The following is a 17828-nucleotide window of genomic DNA, read 5'->3' as shown; positions in this document are numbered from 1 at the left end:
TTAAAAATACATAGAACTGTGGAGTTTTTGTACTTTGGGGAACAGCGTTAAAATGAATCTACAAGATGCAAAAATCTGTTACTCTGTGCCTGCTTACTGGTGCGTGTGAATATCAGCTCAATCTTTTGGGGTGAAAAAACCCAACCAACTGAACGTGTACAGAAAGACAAGTCTTGCCTGTGCTTTCTAATTCATTGCACATGAACAGTAGGGCTAAGTTAGGTGGAACTGGAAGTTATCACCTTAGCTGTCCCATGCAGCAGCTATCTTGCTGAAAGGAAACAGGTGTAGGTAATAGGGACTTTTTGTATGAGCCAAAAAGTTAGGAAGCTTCTGTTTATATTCCAAGATGAATGTGTTTATAACATGGCAAACCAAGTGTCTAGTAATATCTATTTGAAATTTTAAAGATCCTGAATCTTAAAGGTGATAAGCCTTGGGATGTCCTTCAGATTTCTTGTATCAAAGTATCATTTTTAGCTTTTGCTTAAATTATTGTGACATTAAAAAAAAATCTATAAATTTGAATATTAAGTACTTGTATGTGTGTATGTATCTGAAATAAGTTATTTTAATAGCTTTGTCCAGGACCACATGTAGATCTTATGTGCTTTCTTGTTCTCTGTGTAGCTTGCAAAATGATTCCTAGTACATCTTCAATAATTTTCAAATGCAGTTATTTTTTTTATAAACTTGGTTCAGTACAGACACTTCTTATTTCTTGATTGTACATAATAGCATTTTAAAAATACTTGTCAGCACTTTGAGCCATATTTGGTCTTAAGTTTTGCACTCTTCACAGCATATGTGGACTATCAGGTTCAGTTTTGCTGCAAGGCTTCACTTAAATTCTCAGTTTAATTTGTAAAAAGTGACTGAATGCACTCTCAGCAAATGTAGATCGGTGCTTGATGACCCACTACATCCTTTCTCTGTGCTCTACAAGGCATCATATCTTTTCATCTTCAAAGCAGCGTCCTTTTTTCCTATAGATTGATTCTTTCTAGAGGAGTACAGCATGTCTCTCTCCAACTTGAGAGATCCGCATATGAAAGGCTTAATTCGTCTGACACTTCCCAGTTTGCAGAATTGCAGAGACCCATTCCTATGTCATTGATCCTTGTCAGGAAGCACGGGTAGCTCTAGAAGCAGCCATGCCCTGATGCAGCATTAACTAGAGAGTGCTAGACTAACCAGCTGTATTGGTTTGGGAGGAGGGATGTCTGCCCTAACTACACTTTTTGAAAGGATGCATGAAAAAAAGGAAAAAAATTGTCCAGTTTCCAGTGATGCTTAAGTCTAAATTATCAACTCTAGGAAAACTGAATGAGGGTTAGAAGGATGTGAACACCATCATGCTGTTTTATCATCTAAAGATGTCTCATTTTTTCAAAAATAATGCCGTAGGCTCAGTACAGGTGCCTGGGTGTTTTGTTATTCCAACAGCTGAAGAGCTGCAGACTCTGGTACCCATCACTAACTCCTACGTGAGATTTGAGTTAGGCTGATTAAAGGTGGAAGTAAACCTGACTCAATTGCTATGCACCACTGGATGCAAGATTAAATGTGGTACATCTAATAAGTAAATTAGACTGTTAAAAACAAGCAGAGTTTAAAAAGCTTGTAGAAAAGGGAGGGCAGTGGTGGTATTTGGGAAACACCTCACTGTTTAAACCTTATGCTGTAACTTTAAGGCTTCATGAATTATCTTGTAACACACAAAAAGCAGTATGTCTAAGTGACGTTATTTCACTGAAGTTAAGACAAAGTACGTATTCTTTACTTTGTTTATATTATTTTCCTTGGGCACCAAATATTTTTGTGAATTAGTTAAAAAGAAAGAAGACTTCAGTCCCAAACACAGCTTGATGTGCTGCACTTAGCAAGAAAGTCCATTTAAAATCACACAAGGGGGCCTGGCTTTCAGTGACAGGAGGCAGGAAATTTAGTGTTCTGGCTGAAATTCCATCTCCAGTTCATACTCTTGCAGCCTGATGTTGTGGCATATGTGGTGTGCTTGACCCTTTAGTTCTTTCTGCAGCAAAAATGATACATGCCTCCACAGGAGTTTCGGCAAAGTCTGTCTGATTTGTAGCTTTGCAATTTTGAGTGCTTATACATCAAAAGTGAGGTTCTTGGAAAGCATGTAAAGGACCTTATTTAAGTTAGGTGATCTTTTCTTCCTTTTTTTTTCTTTTTTTTTTCCCCCCCTTACATCTGATGGCTATTTACCTTTTCAAAAATGAAATCTATCCATCTTGTCTGATTGCAGTGGTCAAAGACTGAGGGTTTCCAGAAAAGTACTAAACAATAGAAGATTTTTTTAAAACTGATTTTTGGTTTGTTTATACCAAATTAGCCCCACAGGATGCAGGGCCCCCTGTGGCATAGCTTTAGTTTGATAGGAAGTTAAATGATGCTGTACCTGGTCACAACACTTGCTCTGAGGACAGGAGGAAGATTTAATTACTGAATTTGTGTGTGTTTTCCTGTAGCAGTCTGTGTAATATGATTTGACCAGTTCCCCCAAAATGCATCTTTTTAAAGAGAGTGACTTCTTATCATGGACATGTGCAGAATTAGAATGTTAAGTAAGAAAAGTTCAATTGGATCCTTGCTTTACAGAAAGGTGGAATTGATTCTCAAAAAGCTGCAGTAAAAAGCTTAGTTGTGAGGAAACAGCTGACAAAAACGTAGACTTATGGATGAAGCAAGCTGGCTTTACAGGCTCTGTCTCAGGAGGGCAGTGCTGGCAGCTCAGTTAAAGGAAAAACCTACTGTGGGTTGGTGGTGACCAGGTAAATTAAACACACTGGGGATAACTCTACAGAGAAAGTCTCTCCTTTTACCAAAAGCAGACAAGTAGTGTAAGTTGCGTAAGCGCTGGGTTGTGCTGAAGGCACAGAGAAACTGCTAGATGCACTTGCAATACGTGGTTAGGTGAGGAGAGAAGGGTGGGTTCTCACATAGAAGGTTCAGATGTAAAAAGTACTATAATCAGAGACACTGAAGAAATCTTCATGTAAAGACAGAAGCCAAGACTTTGAAAATGGGTCTAACTTCAGGCACACAGTCTATATTTATGCATGCAGGTGCTAGATCAGAAGTGATGAGCAACCAGTTATTTCAGTGAGAACTTCTGGATGTGCTAGCTTTTGAATTCTAGTCTTTTTCTTAAATGCCTGTGTATGAGCATAAGAGCTTATGGTTAAACCTCCTTTTATCCAGCCCCCCCCCCCTTCTTTCTTTCTCTTTTTTTTTTTTTTTAATATCTTGGCTACACAGGCTGTATGTTGAATTTAATTCGTTTTTTCCCTCTTGTAGGAGGATGATTTACTTGTTTCATCTCTTCAGAGCCTAAATAGAGTACAAGGAACCTTTTTTATTTATTATTTTAATTGAGATAGATGCATGTAATTATAGTGTGTTCTGAGGAATGTTTGCTAAATATCTTGCTGTGGTAGTATCCTTCTTAGAATGTCTTAAGGATAGAAGATAGTAAGAGAAGAGGCAGGTAAATGTTGAACTGCAAACAGCAAGCTCCATTGTCTCATTCCTTCTCTCCCTTCCCTGCATGTGTGGCACACACATGCCGTTGAGGGGTGTGTGTGTATATTGTGTGGGCTTTTTTGGGGGAGGAATTTTTAGTATCAGTATTTTGACACTCATTGTAAGCCTGCAGGACCATTTGCCATTGTCTCAAGCAAAACATGAAAACATTCTTGAACTGCAACCCCTGCAATTCTTTTATTGTTACTTTCAGATATCCTGGAAATATATCTAGGTTAATAAGAGTGAGAAGATGCACACTTCTCAGCTATTGTGGTATGAGGGGGAGAGAGGGGAGGAGAACTGAATACTGCCTTGAGGAGTAGATTTTCCTGTTGCTTGTATGAACAGATACAGTCCAAATAGAGAATGTGATGCTGGCCCTTTAACTTTTTGTCTGGGTTTTTTTTCTCAGATATTTTCCAGTAAAAACAATTTGTTTGTATTGCTTTGTCTTCATCATCGTTGCCACCACCCCACTTCACCCTGGACCCCAGGAAACATACTCTTGAATTAAAAAGTGTTTTGTAGTTTCACTTCCTCATTTCACTTACCAGCCATCCAAGCCATTCAGAAACAGGGCTGTACATGAAAATTCTTTCAATGTTTGCTTTTGCACATTGCTATTAATAGGGGATCTTGGTGCATTCTATAATTGCCAGTGAAGTGTTTGAGCACCCTCAGATGTAAATGGACATTGCAGCACAGCTGCAGAGTTGAGGCTTGGAAAAGCACTCTGAAACAGCTCAAAAACAGTGTTCCTTGTGCAGAATTTAAACAAAGTTTGTAGCATGAGAGGTGTCTGTGTGCTGTAAGTTCTGTTCTCAGTAGATCCTTGTAGCTGTTCTACAGACTTCACAAAATGAAGCAAATGGGTTATTTATCTGGAATCTTGCAGGCATATAATCTGTGGGCTGATACTGCTGGTATCTTTGTGGGGAAGATGAGAAAGACCTTTTTAAAATAAGAGGCTCCTTGTCAGGGGCTACAGCTTGCTTCTAGGCGGAGCCGAGTGTCTAGTGTGTTCAGAATGCTGTCATTATGGATAGAGCCTTATGCTCTTAACAGAAGTGTTACTGTAGAGATGCTGTTCCTGTTGCCTGTGTCAGCAACAAGGTACTTTCTCTTCTGTGCCTGTGTGCTAATTTATGCCATTGCTAGCTTGCCATATCCCAGATTCTTATCTGCATTGAAACTAGACTCTATTTAGAATCCAGATGGTTGTGACTTCAGATTATAAATGAGGGTTTTTTTGTTAGGCCTTCTTTGCTTTTTGTTTTTTCTACTAAAATAATTGCAGGAAAAATGGTTATCAAGGTCAGTTTGTATAGATATACTGGGAGTGTTTTCCGGTTCCAACAAAATAAGCTTATTTCCTGAAGTATTTCAAACCCTTCATACATATGGGTTGCAATAGTGCGTTGTTGCTATGTGCCCGCAGTTGGAAGCGTTACCTACAGTAATCTGTTTCTAGCAGCAGGCAAGCAAGTGAACATTAAGTTTTGACTGAATGGAATGACAGGAAAGGGATAAATTCAGTATGCTGACCATAAGAGCTGTTGGGTATAGAGAATTAAAGGAAGGCAAATCTTGCCATATTCTTTTCCATGCCAGCACTTAAATGTTTGGAAAACCAACAAATAGTTTTCATTACAGCTCTTTCCTGAGTTAGTGCATGTTAATTTTTGTTTGCCCTTATAAAATAAGCCATGCCTGTACATGCCTTTTTAGAAGGAGGAGCCGGTGAATCAATCAACACCACAACTGACACGGAAGAAGAAACGGAGGTAGATCAGTTGTGTTTCTTGGCTTTCGGTCCTAAGTTCTGATGAGTAAACATGCCATGGCAATTGTACAAGGAAGCTTGCCCTCTCCTCTATGAACAGCTGATGCTTTTAAAAGCAGGATTATCATAATAATCCTGAAATGGTTAACACTTTTAAAGAAAAGACATACTTTTTAATCAAGTAACTGAATTGTTTGTATTGGTTAAAAAGCAGAAGAGAAATTAACTTTAGGTTACAGACTTTTTTTCCCTTTGGTTTTCAGCAACCAAGGAGCAGGGAAGAAAGGTGGCCTTCAGGGGAAGACTTTTGGCTTTTCTTCTGTCCTTTCAATCAGGCTATTTTTTCAAGCCACTTGAGCCCTTCTGGTCTCTCATGAAAAAGTTTTGAGTTTTGCTGTGAAACGTGCTTGCTTCACCTGCATGTTCTGACTTTCAGTACTTGTGGTTTGCTCCCTGGCAACATTAGTTTACCTGCTATCCAAAAATATACTTGTACAGCCCAAATTAAACATCCAACTTGTTCTGTTCTAATATGTAATTTATTTTGTTTGGTGCAATCAGTGTGTTAGATATGTAATGGAAATGGAGGGTTAGTGTTCAGAGATGCTTGGGTTAGGTGGTTTTGTAGATTTTTAAATGGGTTAAAAAAAACCCACCAAACCAAGTGGAGGTCTGTAAACTAACTTCAAAATTCAGTTTAATCTGGTAGTCAGTCTTGGTGTATCAACTCGTAGTATCTCTTACTGTAGCTTTGAACATTCTGCTACTGTCTTTTTTTCCCAGTTCTGCACAGTTGAAGCTAATGAAAACAGTTGGGTGAAACAGGGAAATTTCCAGTCCTCCCACAGTAGCTAATTATACCAGTTGTGGCAGAAGGGTACATTGGCTTGTTGTCTTGCAGCCAGAAGCCTTCAAAGTAGTCAGTGCTGAATGTTACAGATGACTGCTAAACATAACAAGAACCGAAGACTGGGTTTTGTCCTCCTTGTAATAGGTGGTTTAAAACTTTTTTAACTTCTGCAGAAAGCTGAGAGAGTGAAAAAGATCTCAGCTTTCTTTGATTAGGCGTGAGGGTTATCATCTTACTTCCAGCATTAGAAATTATACAAATACACAGCTCTTGCCTCTTGACACTGCTTTAATGCACTTGTCTCTGCAGTGGTGGTGTTTTGCTTTCCAGGCTTCCCTGTAGAGTCCAGCTACATAGTCTGGCTTTTGCTCTTGCATCTCCACACTGAAGGTGCTACAGCCACAATTCTAGTTTCTCTTTCCTCCTGCTTCTCTGCCTGCTTCCTTCATTGGGCTTCTCCAGTATATTAATTTGTTGCTATCTCAGTGTTTGTCTTACAGTGTTCGGGACCTCTGGGGCTCTTACTCTTTGTTTACCTCATTTGGTCTGTCATCTTAAATGCACTCTCTACACCTACTTTTCTTAGCAACTTAGTGCATTGCCTTTGGCAACATGTGGGCTACTGTATAGGGGTGTCTTGTTGTTATTTGTTGCTTTTTAAATGGCAAACAGTGACATTTAAGGCTGAGTAAATACCAGGCCAACTTTTTTTCCTGGCTTTCCTGTGCAGTATCTGGTGGCTTATTTATATTAGACCTACATATTGGAACAGTATTGGTTTTTAAAGTGGTATTGACAACTTTGCAATTCCCTTTGGTCTTCCCCCTCAGAACTGGCAATATTTGGAGTTTTTGTTTTTGAGTAATAACTGCTGGAATCATGTGGATCTGATGTGCCTTTTCTTTAAAAGCTTGTAGTTCTCATATTGGTATGTTCAAACCTTTTATTTTGAATAATTTGAATATTTTTGAAGGCTAAAATCTGACGGTGAAGTTCAGTATTAGTGTCTTGAAATGAAGCATGTAATGCTATGTGTAAGTACCACTATACACTGAATTTCATTCTGTTCCTCATTTCATATGCTTGAGTCTGATAATGTGACTGCAAGTGTCTTGCAAGGAAGCATTCCTATTGTCCTAAAGTTATAAGAGTGTGTTTCCCTATGCCCTGACTGTTGTGTGGGAAGGGGTTATATACTGCTGCTTTTGCATTTTGTAGTATTAAGCTATAACATCAGAAGCCTCCTTGATGCTCTTGGATCCAGAAAGCACCTATGCTTGGCTGAGCTTCTGGGTAACTTGTCCTTCAAAGAAGCTACTGCTCTCTTTCCTCATAAGGTTTGGGAGAACTGTAACAAATATAGTTTTGCTGAACTTCTGTTCTAGCAACAGAAGCATGAGCTCTTGCTCTGGATAAATTTGTAGGAAAATAATCTTTTTGTGAGTTAAAATGGTCTTTTAAGCCCGTGTTCAATTTGCTGTGTTAAGTTGTGGTAAAAGTAAAAATAAACAACCCAAAGCAGTTAGTTTTAGACTCAGGCAACCAGATAAACTGACTTGATGTATCCCGTTACATGACAAAAACCTAGCAGTAGGAATAATGGATAGCTGTTTCACTGCAACCTGATGATAGAGAGTTTGAAAAGGTCTGAACACTGCTCCATTTAGCCGTGAGGTCACTGTATGAAATGTAGTGTCCTTTGCTTTCATTGTCGGAGCCCAATCAGATCCATGCTCCAGTTGCTTGTATACTTAGGCAATGGTGAGTGTTGTTGTTGTAGAATAATGCTTAGAGATTATGTGTACGCTGTAGCCTTACTGTACCAGCACTGAAATGTTTCAGGGACAAAATAAAATCCAGTATTCTCTTTGGGAGAGGTGCACTTGCTGTCCTTTAGGATATTCTTACCACACACAGCTGGTTTGTGCCAGTAAGAGCTTGAGAACAATATTTTTCTTTCAGTTGCTTTGGCAATTAGGAAATAATGTCCATAATTTTGCGTCTATTCCAAAAAGGCATTGTTCAAGGACTCTGAAAAATAAATAGGCCATCAGGCTGGCTTTTGCATTATCAGCCTGAATGACTGGAAGAATTGGATTACTGATGTGACACTGAGGGAGCACTGACCTCTGTGTGGTGCTTGCCTTGGGGACAATTCAGGACTCTGTGTGCAAATATTACCTGCTGGCCAGCTAAAATCGGAGATCAACTAGAGTCTTCAAGAAGTCTATAGGAAAATCTTAGTTCAGTTGTTCACTTGATGATTAGCCTGCTGTGCTTCACTGAAGTATACTAGAAGTGAGAGCCAAAACCAGAACTCACATCTCCAGTAAATGAGCTCTGAGCACTTGCCAGGTGGCAGTTTCGTATAGGAGGTCTAGTGGGTTTTATGTATGTGCTAGAGGCAGGTTTGATTCTTGCTCTTGCAGCTCATGCATGTGGTGCCACAGAATCACATGGTTGGGGTTGGAAGGGACCACTGGAGATCGTCTAGTCCAACCCCCCTGATAAAGCAGGTTCACCTAGAGCAGGTTGCACAGGATCACATCCACTTGGGTGTTGAGTATTTACAGTGAAGGAGACTCCACAACCTCTCTGGCCAGCCTGTTCCAGTGCTCTGTCACCCTCGTAGTAAAGTTTTTCTTTACTTCATGTTCCGGTTTATGCCTGTTGCCTCTTGTCCTGTCACTGGGCACCCCTGAAAAGAGTCTGGCCCCATCCTTTTGACACCCACCCTTAAGATATTTATATGCATTTATAAGATCCCCTCTCAATCTTCTCCAGGCAAAACAGGCCCAGCTCTCTCAACTTTTCCTCATCAGAGATGCTCCAGTCCCCTCATCATCTTCTAGCCCTTCGTGTCCTATGTGTGTTGGTTTTTACCCAGCCAATGCTAGAATCCAGTCCTTGCAGCTGAGATGGGTGAATGATCCTGGAAGCCAATTTGACTGGAAGGGCACAGGGAGAACAGATGTATTAGATGCACTTAACTAATACAGCAGCAGTGGATCAAATCAGTAGGCTACCTGACTGAAGAGGAAAGCATGAGCATGCTCAAAGTAGTAACTAACTATTGTCACATTTCAGTATGTATGTCAATACTGTTCTTGGAAGCTTATATTTTATTAGCATATCTGGAGCAATTACTGTCATGGTACGGCACAGTGTAACCCTAACCAAAATGGAAAGCCAGGCCATGGATTGATTCCCTTCCCACTTGCATTCTCCTACCAATGCATTCAAGTGTGGTTGCACTGTATGGATGGTCTGTTACTGCTCAGTCAGAAAGGTGAAATGGTTTGAGATAATTGATAAGTGTCACTTTCTATTTGGGTTATTGAGCTAGGTGCTTTAGTGCCTTCTGTTCCAGGTTGGTCATTAATGTTCTGATTTGAACATAACTGGATGAGAAGTGCTGCTCACACTCTTCCAAGGAGTCTGGGAATATATTTGAAGTTAATGGAGAAAACTTACTCAGCATTTTTTTCTTAAGCATGCTAACAACTTGTGATTTAAAAAAAAAAAATATTCAAATTACATTGAGCAGTGGGTTGGTTTTTTGTTTTATTTTAATGCTCTGTAAGGTCATCTAGCTCCCTTAGGGGTTCAAATAAAAGAAACGAGAAAGAAAGATCAAAGTTGGAAAAGTACAAAGCAGCATTGTTTCCAACATTAAGTCAGGTTGGCTGCAACTCTGTGTAGTTGAGTCTTGAAAATCCCCAAGGATGGAGATTGCATAGCCTCTGAGTGACCTGTTCCAGAGCTTCTCTGCTCTCCTGACACACAAACTCCTAGCGTAAGGGACAGGTTGTTTTGGACCTCTGGCTTGCACCAGCCTGCAATTTCTAGTTTCCAGTGTAGTCATCTGATCAACTCCCTTCCCCCCACAGCTGCAGTGCCTGGGCTTATACCAGTCCTAAACGTTTGATTTTTATCGTTGCTGTGTTAAGTCTTGTTTGCCTTTGATTTTGGAGAGGGCCCTGTGAGCATTTTATTTTGCAAAATTATATGCACTAAGCACAAATTTCTGAGTAATAAAATTATCTTGAATTCAACACCAAAGAGAATAGTATGATAGAAAATGTTACTACTGAAGAACAGAAGAAGGACAGTGCATTTTAGAATGTCAGATTACTCTCTAGAGTTCAAGAGCTTTCCTTGCCTAATTGTGAAATACAAATCCTTTTTGCCTGTTTAGCCTAGAAATAGGCAATATGAGGAAGCATTCTGTTTCTTATTATCTTATTTTTAAATCCTTTCTTGTATATCATTGCGCTCTTTCTCCTGCAGTTAGTCCAATGCAAAAGATATGAAAAGCATCTTGAAGTAGTCATGAGAACATGAAATTGCTAAATATTGGAGTATGTTCTAGGCCCAGGCACCTTTTGTGGGATTGCCTGCTTTGATACGAGAAGGCAGTTGATATTGGCCCTAAAATCTGGCTCATAAGGGGCTAATTGTCTGTCATTCTTTGAAGAACATTGCAAAGAGGTAACTCTTGTGCTCACCCTTCGCCTTGATTGTTGCTCAAGGACAACGGATGGATGTGTAGCACCATGATCAGGTCAAGGATTTGTATTTAAAAGGAGAAGAAGCAAATGCTGAGGGTGAGGGTGCTTTGTGCCTGCTGTGTCCATGTGCTGGTTGGGTACCTCCCAGCTTGTCCAGCAGTCACCAGATCTTCCATGGAGAGAGAATGGGGAGAGGGGTCGTGTCCTGGACTGCCAGTGAGATGTGCTGCTGTGCATGGGCTGGGATGAACCTGGTTCCCGAGGGATGGGCAGTGTAGCTGAGGGGAGCAGCGGAGCCCCATGCCAATTTGTGGTGCCCCCTCCTAGTAAGCTTTTTGACAGTTAAAATTAATTTGTGCATCATCTGCCTGAACAATTTAGCCTCATTAAATAGTAACCTGGGAAACTTGTGTAGCTGCTGAAAACTTGTTTTCAAAATTAACTGATGAGCTCAGAAGACAGGGCCTGACTGTAAGGAAGAAGCTGAGTTTTGTAGACTATCCAGGAGGTGAGCCATGACCCCCAGACTTGCTCGTAGTCTGGTTTGTATGTATGGTCTGAGGAGATAAGCTACACCCGCACGGTGCGTGATTCACATTGGCCTTGTGCCCCAGTGTCTAAGACACAAAGCAGCCCAACAAAATACAAGCAAGTTCAAAGTTTCTGAAATAATAAGAGCTGCAGTTATGATTTAACATGATAATCGTGGCACATGTTTTATCTGGGTGAATGACACAGGAAAGTGCAAAGCCTCTTGAGAGAGAGTTGGAGAACTGTATGGCACAGAGGAGCAAAGCCAGTGCAGCCTGCCACGGCGTAGACCAGGCTTGGGAGAAAATTAGCCTGTCTGCTTCGCGTGGATTTTCTTGAGAGGAGTCACTGCCAGGTTTTCCTTCTGGAGTTAGCTAGTTTTTTTGCTTTGTTGCTTGTGAGGGGACTGGGCATGAAACAAGAAGCTACTCAAACGTGGTGTAGCTGCTATTGTATTAAGGGTCTATACATAAAGCATAAGCCCAGCGTTGCTGTAATGATGGTCTGAGCAGTAGGGATGCCCTTATCCCTGGGTTATACTATGTAGCATCATTTGGGTGCTGCTTTGTTTCACTGTCTATTGTAGCATTTCTCTTATACTTAATGTAGGTTCCTTTTGGTGGGGGCTACCATTTGACAGGGTTAATGTGGTACTGAGCACAGTAGGAATCGGATTGCTGATTAGGACCTGTAGATAGAGCATTACAAAAATGTAACTTACAGCAACATGTAATATTTTTATTTGATGCTGCTTCAGTTTAGGGAATTGATATCAGGCAACTCGATCAGGCTCTGTGACCTACACTTGGATACTCAGCCCTCTCTTTGTTTACTTACTCTGTATGAGAGCCAGCTCTTCATTCTTCTTGCCTTTATTTTCCTCACACTGAAATGAGAGGGTGCTATTATATTGTAGGTGTTTCTGAAGGGTCTGTTTAAATACCTTGGAGTTAATTTGCTGGTGTCTGTTGCATGCATCTTTAATGTAAATGCCATTGGTATAGGTGATGAAGCTCAAGAAGCCTCTCTTGAGCTGCAAACTCTGTGCCTGCCTAGCCCTTATGAAAAAAAAGTTTTTAATGTGTAGCTGAGCCGAGGACACTTTGTAATGATAAATTTTACGTTTCTGACAATACGTAAAGTTAAATAATTCATTACAAATATTGCTTTGTCTTTTCAGTACATCAACTGTGGTAACCTGGAACAGCTATTAGACAGTAACCAACATCTGCCCTGGACAGTGAGGGTGAAACTGGCATATGACATTGCTATGGGAATCAGTTATCTTCACTATAAAGGCATTTTCCACCGAGACCTTACATCCAAGGTACTGTTTATAAAATTAAGGGAAGGTTTTAATGAAGGTACTATAAGTGGTTGTTTGGTTCCTTCTCCTTCCAGCAGAGAACAGCTGTTTTGTAAGGTATGATCTAAAATATTTTGAGAAATAAATTGAAACACAGTTTCTAGGATTAAAACTTTTCTCAAAACATGTTGATAGTTTGTATGGGAACTGGAGAAATAACGATTCTGAAGGAAGGTCACTCCTTAAATAAAATCAGATTAGGATTTCTCAGAAAGCAGCTGCAGTTTTTTAGTTCTGAGTTATGTTTCAGTAAAGTATTTAAATCCCTGGATAATTATGCATAACAATCTAACATTTGGAACAGGTCAGTCATATAAAGAACCCAGATTGAGGAGATTATTACAAACGTACTTTAAAATCTCCTTGTTGTTTTTGTTCCCCCATGTATTTAAAAAATCCTTTGCAGGAAGAGTGACCTTTCAATATGAATTCAGCATTAAGTGTTGTCCACAATCCTGATTTATATTTCTTTCATTTCGAAAGTCAGTGAGATCAGAACGGTTTACCTAAAATTTTCAAATTTCAGTTTCCTCCAGAATGATACTTCAGTGGCAAAGTTTTCAGTGGACATGAATACTATATATTTTTTTTTTTTCAGACTGCTTTGATAACAATTTCTATAAATTTAGTTGGCTGAAGTAGCTAGCTAATTCAAGCTCAGCTAGAAATACTGAGCACTCAGCTCTCTGGACAGGTATCCCCAGTATTCACACTGGGTCTTGCCATCCATTGCAGCGTGTGCCCAGGGCTTTGCTGTCCTGTCTGTCCTGTTGTCTGGAGCTAATGGGCTAGTTTAAGCTCAATGGAGACTCGCAACATCAAAATACTCCAAAACTGTTCAAGACGTCTTCATCGTGTCACTTCTGGATACTTTTGATTGAAGAATGTTGTATTAGCCTAGAAGGAACTATTTTTTAAAGATAAGAAACAGCTGTTAAAAATAAAAACATGGCATATCATGTTTGCAACTGTGTGACTACTAGTCTGCCATCCAGTTTTAGGGTTTTTTTTAAAGCTACCTGAGTGCAGTGTTAAATAGATGAAGAATGTGGTTTAGCTAAGGTGAAAAAAAATATTCAACTAGTAGGTAAAAGAAGTATTTCAGTGAAGTCATAAAATACTTCCTTGGGTGTCCGTTCAAGTGAAAGGTGCTGAATTCTGCAGGGAAGAATATCAAATTTATGAAAAATGCTCAGACTTGGAGTCATGTCACTTTGACATGATACACTCAGAAAGCTCCATTTCAGTCACTTTGGAGTTTGGAGATAACAGATGCATAAAAAGCCCTGAAAAGATAACTTAGTGTTGTTCTGTCCGTCCCATCCTGCCTCCCCCACCCCCTTTTTTTTTTTTTTTTCCAGTTCAGGATGTATTAGTACATCTAAGACTGGGGAAGTGGAGTTACTGCAAGGAATCAAAGTAACTAAGGAGAACTCTGTGCCTGCAGCATTTATCTTGACGTACTGTGATGGCTAGTCATATGAAAATCCATTTCCTGAGACATCTGTGAATGCCTTTGTTCAAAGCTTTACATAATTGTATGTCATTCTCTGGAGCTGCCCTACCACTGCTTCAATGTTATCTATTGTTGAATGTCAATTGTTTAGAAGACCCACCCGCTGGGAGGAGTGCATGATTTCACTGCAATAGCAAACTCATCGGTGGCCACAGGAAGTAGTAAGGGCTATTTAAAAACAACAAACCAAACCAAACCCAAAGAACTTACTAGCAGTTGTGCTATATTTGGATGGTTCTTAATATGAAAGTTATAGTATCTGTGTGGGTCACACTGGCAGCTGTCAGGATAAAAGTTTAACTCATCAGCTATATTTTTTATTTTCAAGTTTCTTGCATCATTGTTTTGCTTTGGATTTTATTTAATTTTTTAAATTTGTTGAGGTGATGTATGCACTTGCTTGTTCTGTTTGGGAAGGTAAGTAGGTGAAACACCTGGCCTTAAATGTCGGGGTACTTGTGAATTTTATTACTGTATTGATGAAATATACTTTAAAATTAAATGTGTTGGGCAAAATACTATCCTTTTTAGGTAGATGTTTTCCCTGCTGGCTGCCTAAGTGTTAAAGAAGTCACTTTGTTCCAAAGCAAAAGAATTAGGATAATAACCATATCAAAAACCTGTCACCAAAATGTTCAGCTCTCAGACTGTGGCTTTAGGCTACTGTTTGAGGACATGCCTTGTATTTTACCAGGTTTGTACTGGTGGTGGGATGAGTAATCTTTCTTACTAGTCAACATTTGAGCAAGCTGAAGGAAGATGTGACGGGCTTTTTCCTTGGGAGAGAGCTTGAGATTTGGCCTGAACCAGAGCAGATTCAATACTTTCCTATGTTGTCCTTTCTTCGGTAAACTTCAGGAATGGATGTGATGGCGTTATTAATAGAATGAAGGCAAAAACAAGGATTTAGATGTCTCAAAAAGTCAGAACACAGATTGAATTTGTGGGATGGGAGAGCTGAGATACTTTTCTAAGAAACTTGCTGGCCTTGACTGAACTATGAGCAGAATGAAGCCAAGCCTTTCTGTGCAGGAATGTCTCCATGCTTTACCTATTACACTGAACACTGCAAATTATTCCTTTAATATAAATTTTACTACACAGATTATTTGGGATTAATTTAGACCTGTACTTCTGCCTTTCTTCTGTTTCTGGTAAGCCTCTAATTCCTGCAGCTTCCTGGAACAGGTGGTGCAAGTACATGAAGTTTATTCTGTCGGTTATGGCAGCAGAGTTGTCTTGCTCTGCGAGTAGCATTATATGTGTCTATGTACTGGATGTGTACAAACTTAGAAGGAAAAGTTCTTGTCCCCTGCCAATCCAAGACTGAAAAATAAGTGGTTTTGACAATTAGCATACAGCAGAGTGATCTCTTTCCCTGATCGCACCGTGTAGAGAGTAGCAGAACAGCAATGATATTGCAGAAAGCCAGAGGGGAGAGTGGTAGAGAAGATGTAGGTCATTATAGTCGATGTGACAACCCACGGGGGATGTCAGCCCTGACATCCCACTAGGGCCTTTCCTGCTGCCCTTCTGTCAGAGAGAGGCAGTGTTTGTTAGAAGAGAGTGTGCTGCCCAGCCAGCCAGTACTTGTGTCGTGAGCAGCTTGGTCCTTGGGCTCTGGGCTACTGCTGTAGCTGACCAGGCTGATCTACCCTGACCGACAGCAGCAGCCTAACTGTCAGAAGATAAAAGTGGTCAGATGAGCTGTTTCCAGCCTGCAGATAGTAGATGTGTGGGCAGGGTGAGTTGTGCATTTTGTAAGCCAGTAACTGCCATGTCCTCACTTTTGACATAAAGAGATTTACGCAGAGGTTAAGCCATAGATGGGTTATGACAGCCAGACTTGCTGGCTCATTACCTGTCCCCTATCCATATCATTGCAAGCCCTGTGAATTGTTTTTTATGTGGGGCTCATTGTAATGTGCACAAGGAGAATTTGCATCCTGGAATTGTGAGAATTTTCTTCATCTTCCTGTGATTCTCAAGGAGCTCTGGTTATGAATTTTAACTCTGGAAGTCTTAGTCATAGAAGATGCAGTCATTAAAACAGAAATCATAATGTGAAACCTTGGAAGTGTTTCAACAGGAGCCAGTGGTTTGTGGTAAAGTTTTTCTTAATCTGACTTGTTTTTGCAACATTCTGTCTGTTGTTACCTACAGTTGAAATAATAGTGTTTGGGAAGGCACAGGGAAGGAGTGTCCAGCCTGCAAAAAGACTATAGTAAATCCTTTTGTAACTCACCCCTCAAAACAACTATCTTACTACTACACAGAGGGTTCCTTCAGCAACTTGTTTACACTGTATTTGCATTAGATTCAAACCCTGCTCTGGAAGCACTGTTGATTTTCTTGGCAGCTTATACCTGTGGCTGCCCTAATATCAGTGAATTTATTCTTACGTTATCTCAGAGATTAGGGAGATGAATGAACTCGGCCTTATCAGAACAGATTAAAAGCAAGAATATCGGTGAATATTTGATATGTGTTTTAAGACTTACTTTGGAGTATTTGGCATTCTACATATGTTTAAGTTCAAGGCAGTATATGGTCACTGACCTCAGCGGCAGTTGGAAGCATTACAGCTCTTATAGTCAGGTTTGACCTCTGGAGGCAGAGAAAGCACAAGATTAGCAGCAATCTCTGAAAGATTTTGTTAAACTGACTTCCTTGTCACAGAATCCTCCTGTGATGCTGAGGAAGGCCAGGATCCAGATCCTGGGATGACATTGTAGTAGTCTTTAACTACAAGACAGAAGACCATCATTTCCAGCCCAGGCTTTCCTTTTCATCTCTTCACAGCCTTTCTTTCACCCTGCTGTTTCTGTGCCAAAGGAGTGGCCAGATTCCTAAAAATAGTGGTCAAAGTGTTTTATGTACAGCCCCAATTCACTGTCAGTGTGAATCCATTGTGTGCACTGAAAGACATGGGTTGCAGGTGAGAAACTGTGTGATCATGTAATTAAGGACTTTACCTTAATGTGTGGGTGTGTAAGGGAAAGAATGACAGTTCTCACAGGTAGTTTTACATCCCGTCTTTTGTACAATATTAATTATTTGATGTAGTGTATGTTGTATGCAATTTCCTAGCAATTGGGGGGGGGGGGGGGGGGGAGGAAAAAAACAGTGGCATTATGCAATTCATTTACAGGGTTAGAAGCTTGAGATTGATGGCAGAGGTGTCTGCTGCTTTAATTAATATAAAACTAATACGTGAAGTCTTTTTAATTAGTACCTATTGCTACTGTTAATTAGTATTACTAATACATGTTGCCTGTTTTTGCTGCAGAGGAGGAATAAAGGAACAAGAGAGATTCCTTGGCAGTGAGAAGCAAACATCTGCCCATTTTTTCCAAGACCAATCATATCTACTCTGTGACTGTCCAGTCCTTTCCACTAGCATACAATGCCAGCCTCTGGTCAGACTTCGCATCCTTGTTCCAAAGATTTTCCTCTTTCTTTTGCTCCTGGTTCCTGACCCTCAACGTTATTGTTCAGTCTCCTTGTCTGGCTGACTGCAGTTACCCTCTGCTTGATTCTTTATCCAAGCTATCTTTCTGCATTCTGGTCTTCAGTATATGTTTAGCCATTTCTAGCTCTCCCCCTGTTCTGCTGCTCCAGGCTACCTCTGCTTCCCTACCACCACCACCACCTGTTTGCTGTGCCTGCAGTTCTTATGTCCTGGTAATAGTCTTCAGGTTTTTTTCCCATCTCAATAA

General features: G+C 40.2%; 1 protein-coding gene across 2 annotated transcripts in view; it reads left to right on the top strand.

The window, feature by feature from the left end:
* Positions 1-17828, top strand: part of TESK2 (testis associated actin remodelling kinase 2) — an 84444-nt gene that overhangs the window by 47278 nt on the left and 19338 nt on the right. Inside the window, exon 5 of one of the 2 annotated variants that reach the window (XM_040610174.1) lies at positions 12408-12554. The exons of the other annotated variant lie outside the window; for it this stretch is intronic. Within the exon in view, the coding sequence (XP_040466108.1) occupies positions 12408-12554 (147 nt within the window). The remainder of the gene's footprint in view (positions 1-12407; positions 12555-17828) is intronic. 2 annotated transcript variants of the gene reach the window in all.

This window comes from Falco naumanni, chromosome 11 (assembly GCF_017639655.2).
Source record: "Falco naumanni isolate bFalNau1 chromosome 11, bFalNau1.pat, whole genome shotgun sequence".
Taxonomy (NCBI): domain Eukaryota; kingdom Metazoa; phylum Chordata; class Aves; order Falconiformes; family Falconidae; genus Falco; species Falco naumanni.
The sequence above is the reverse complement of the archived record's forward strand: the minus strand, read 5'-3'. Positions and strand labels throughout refer to the sequence as shown.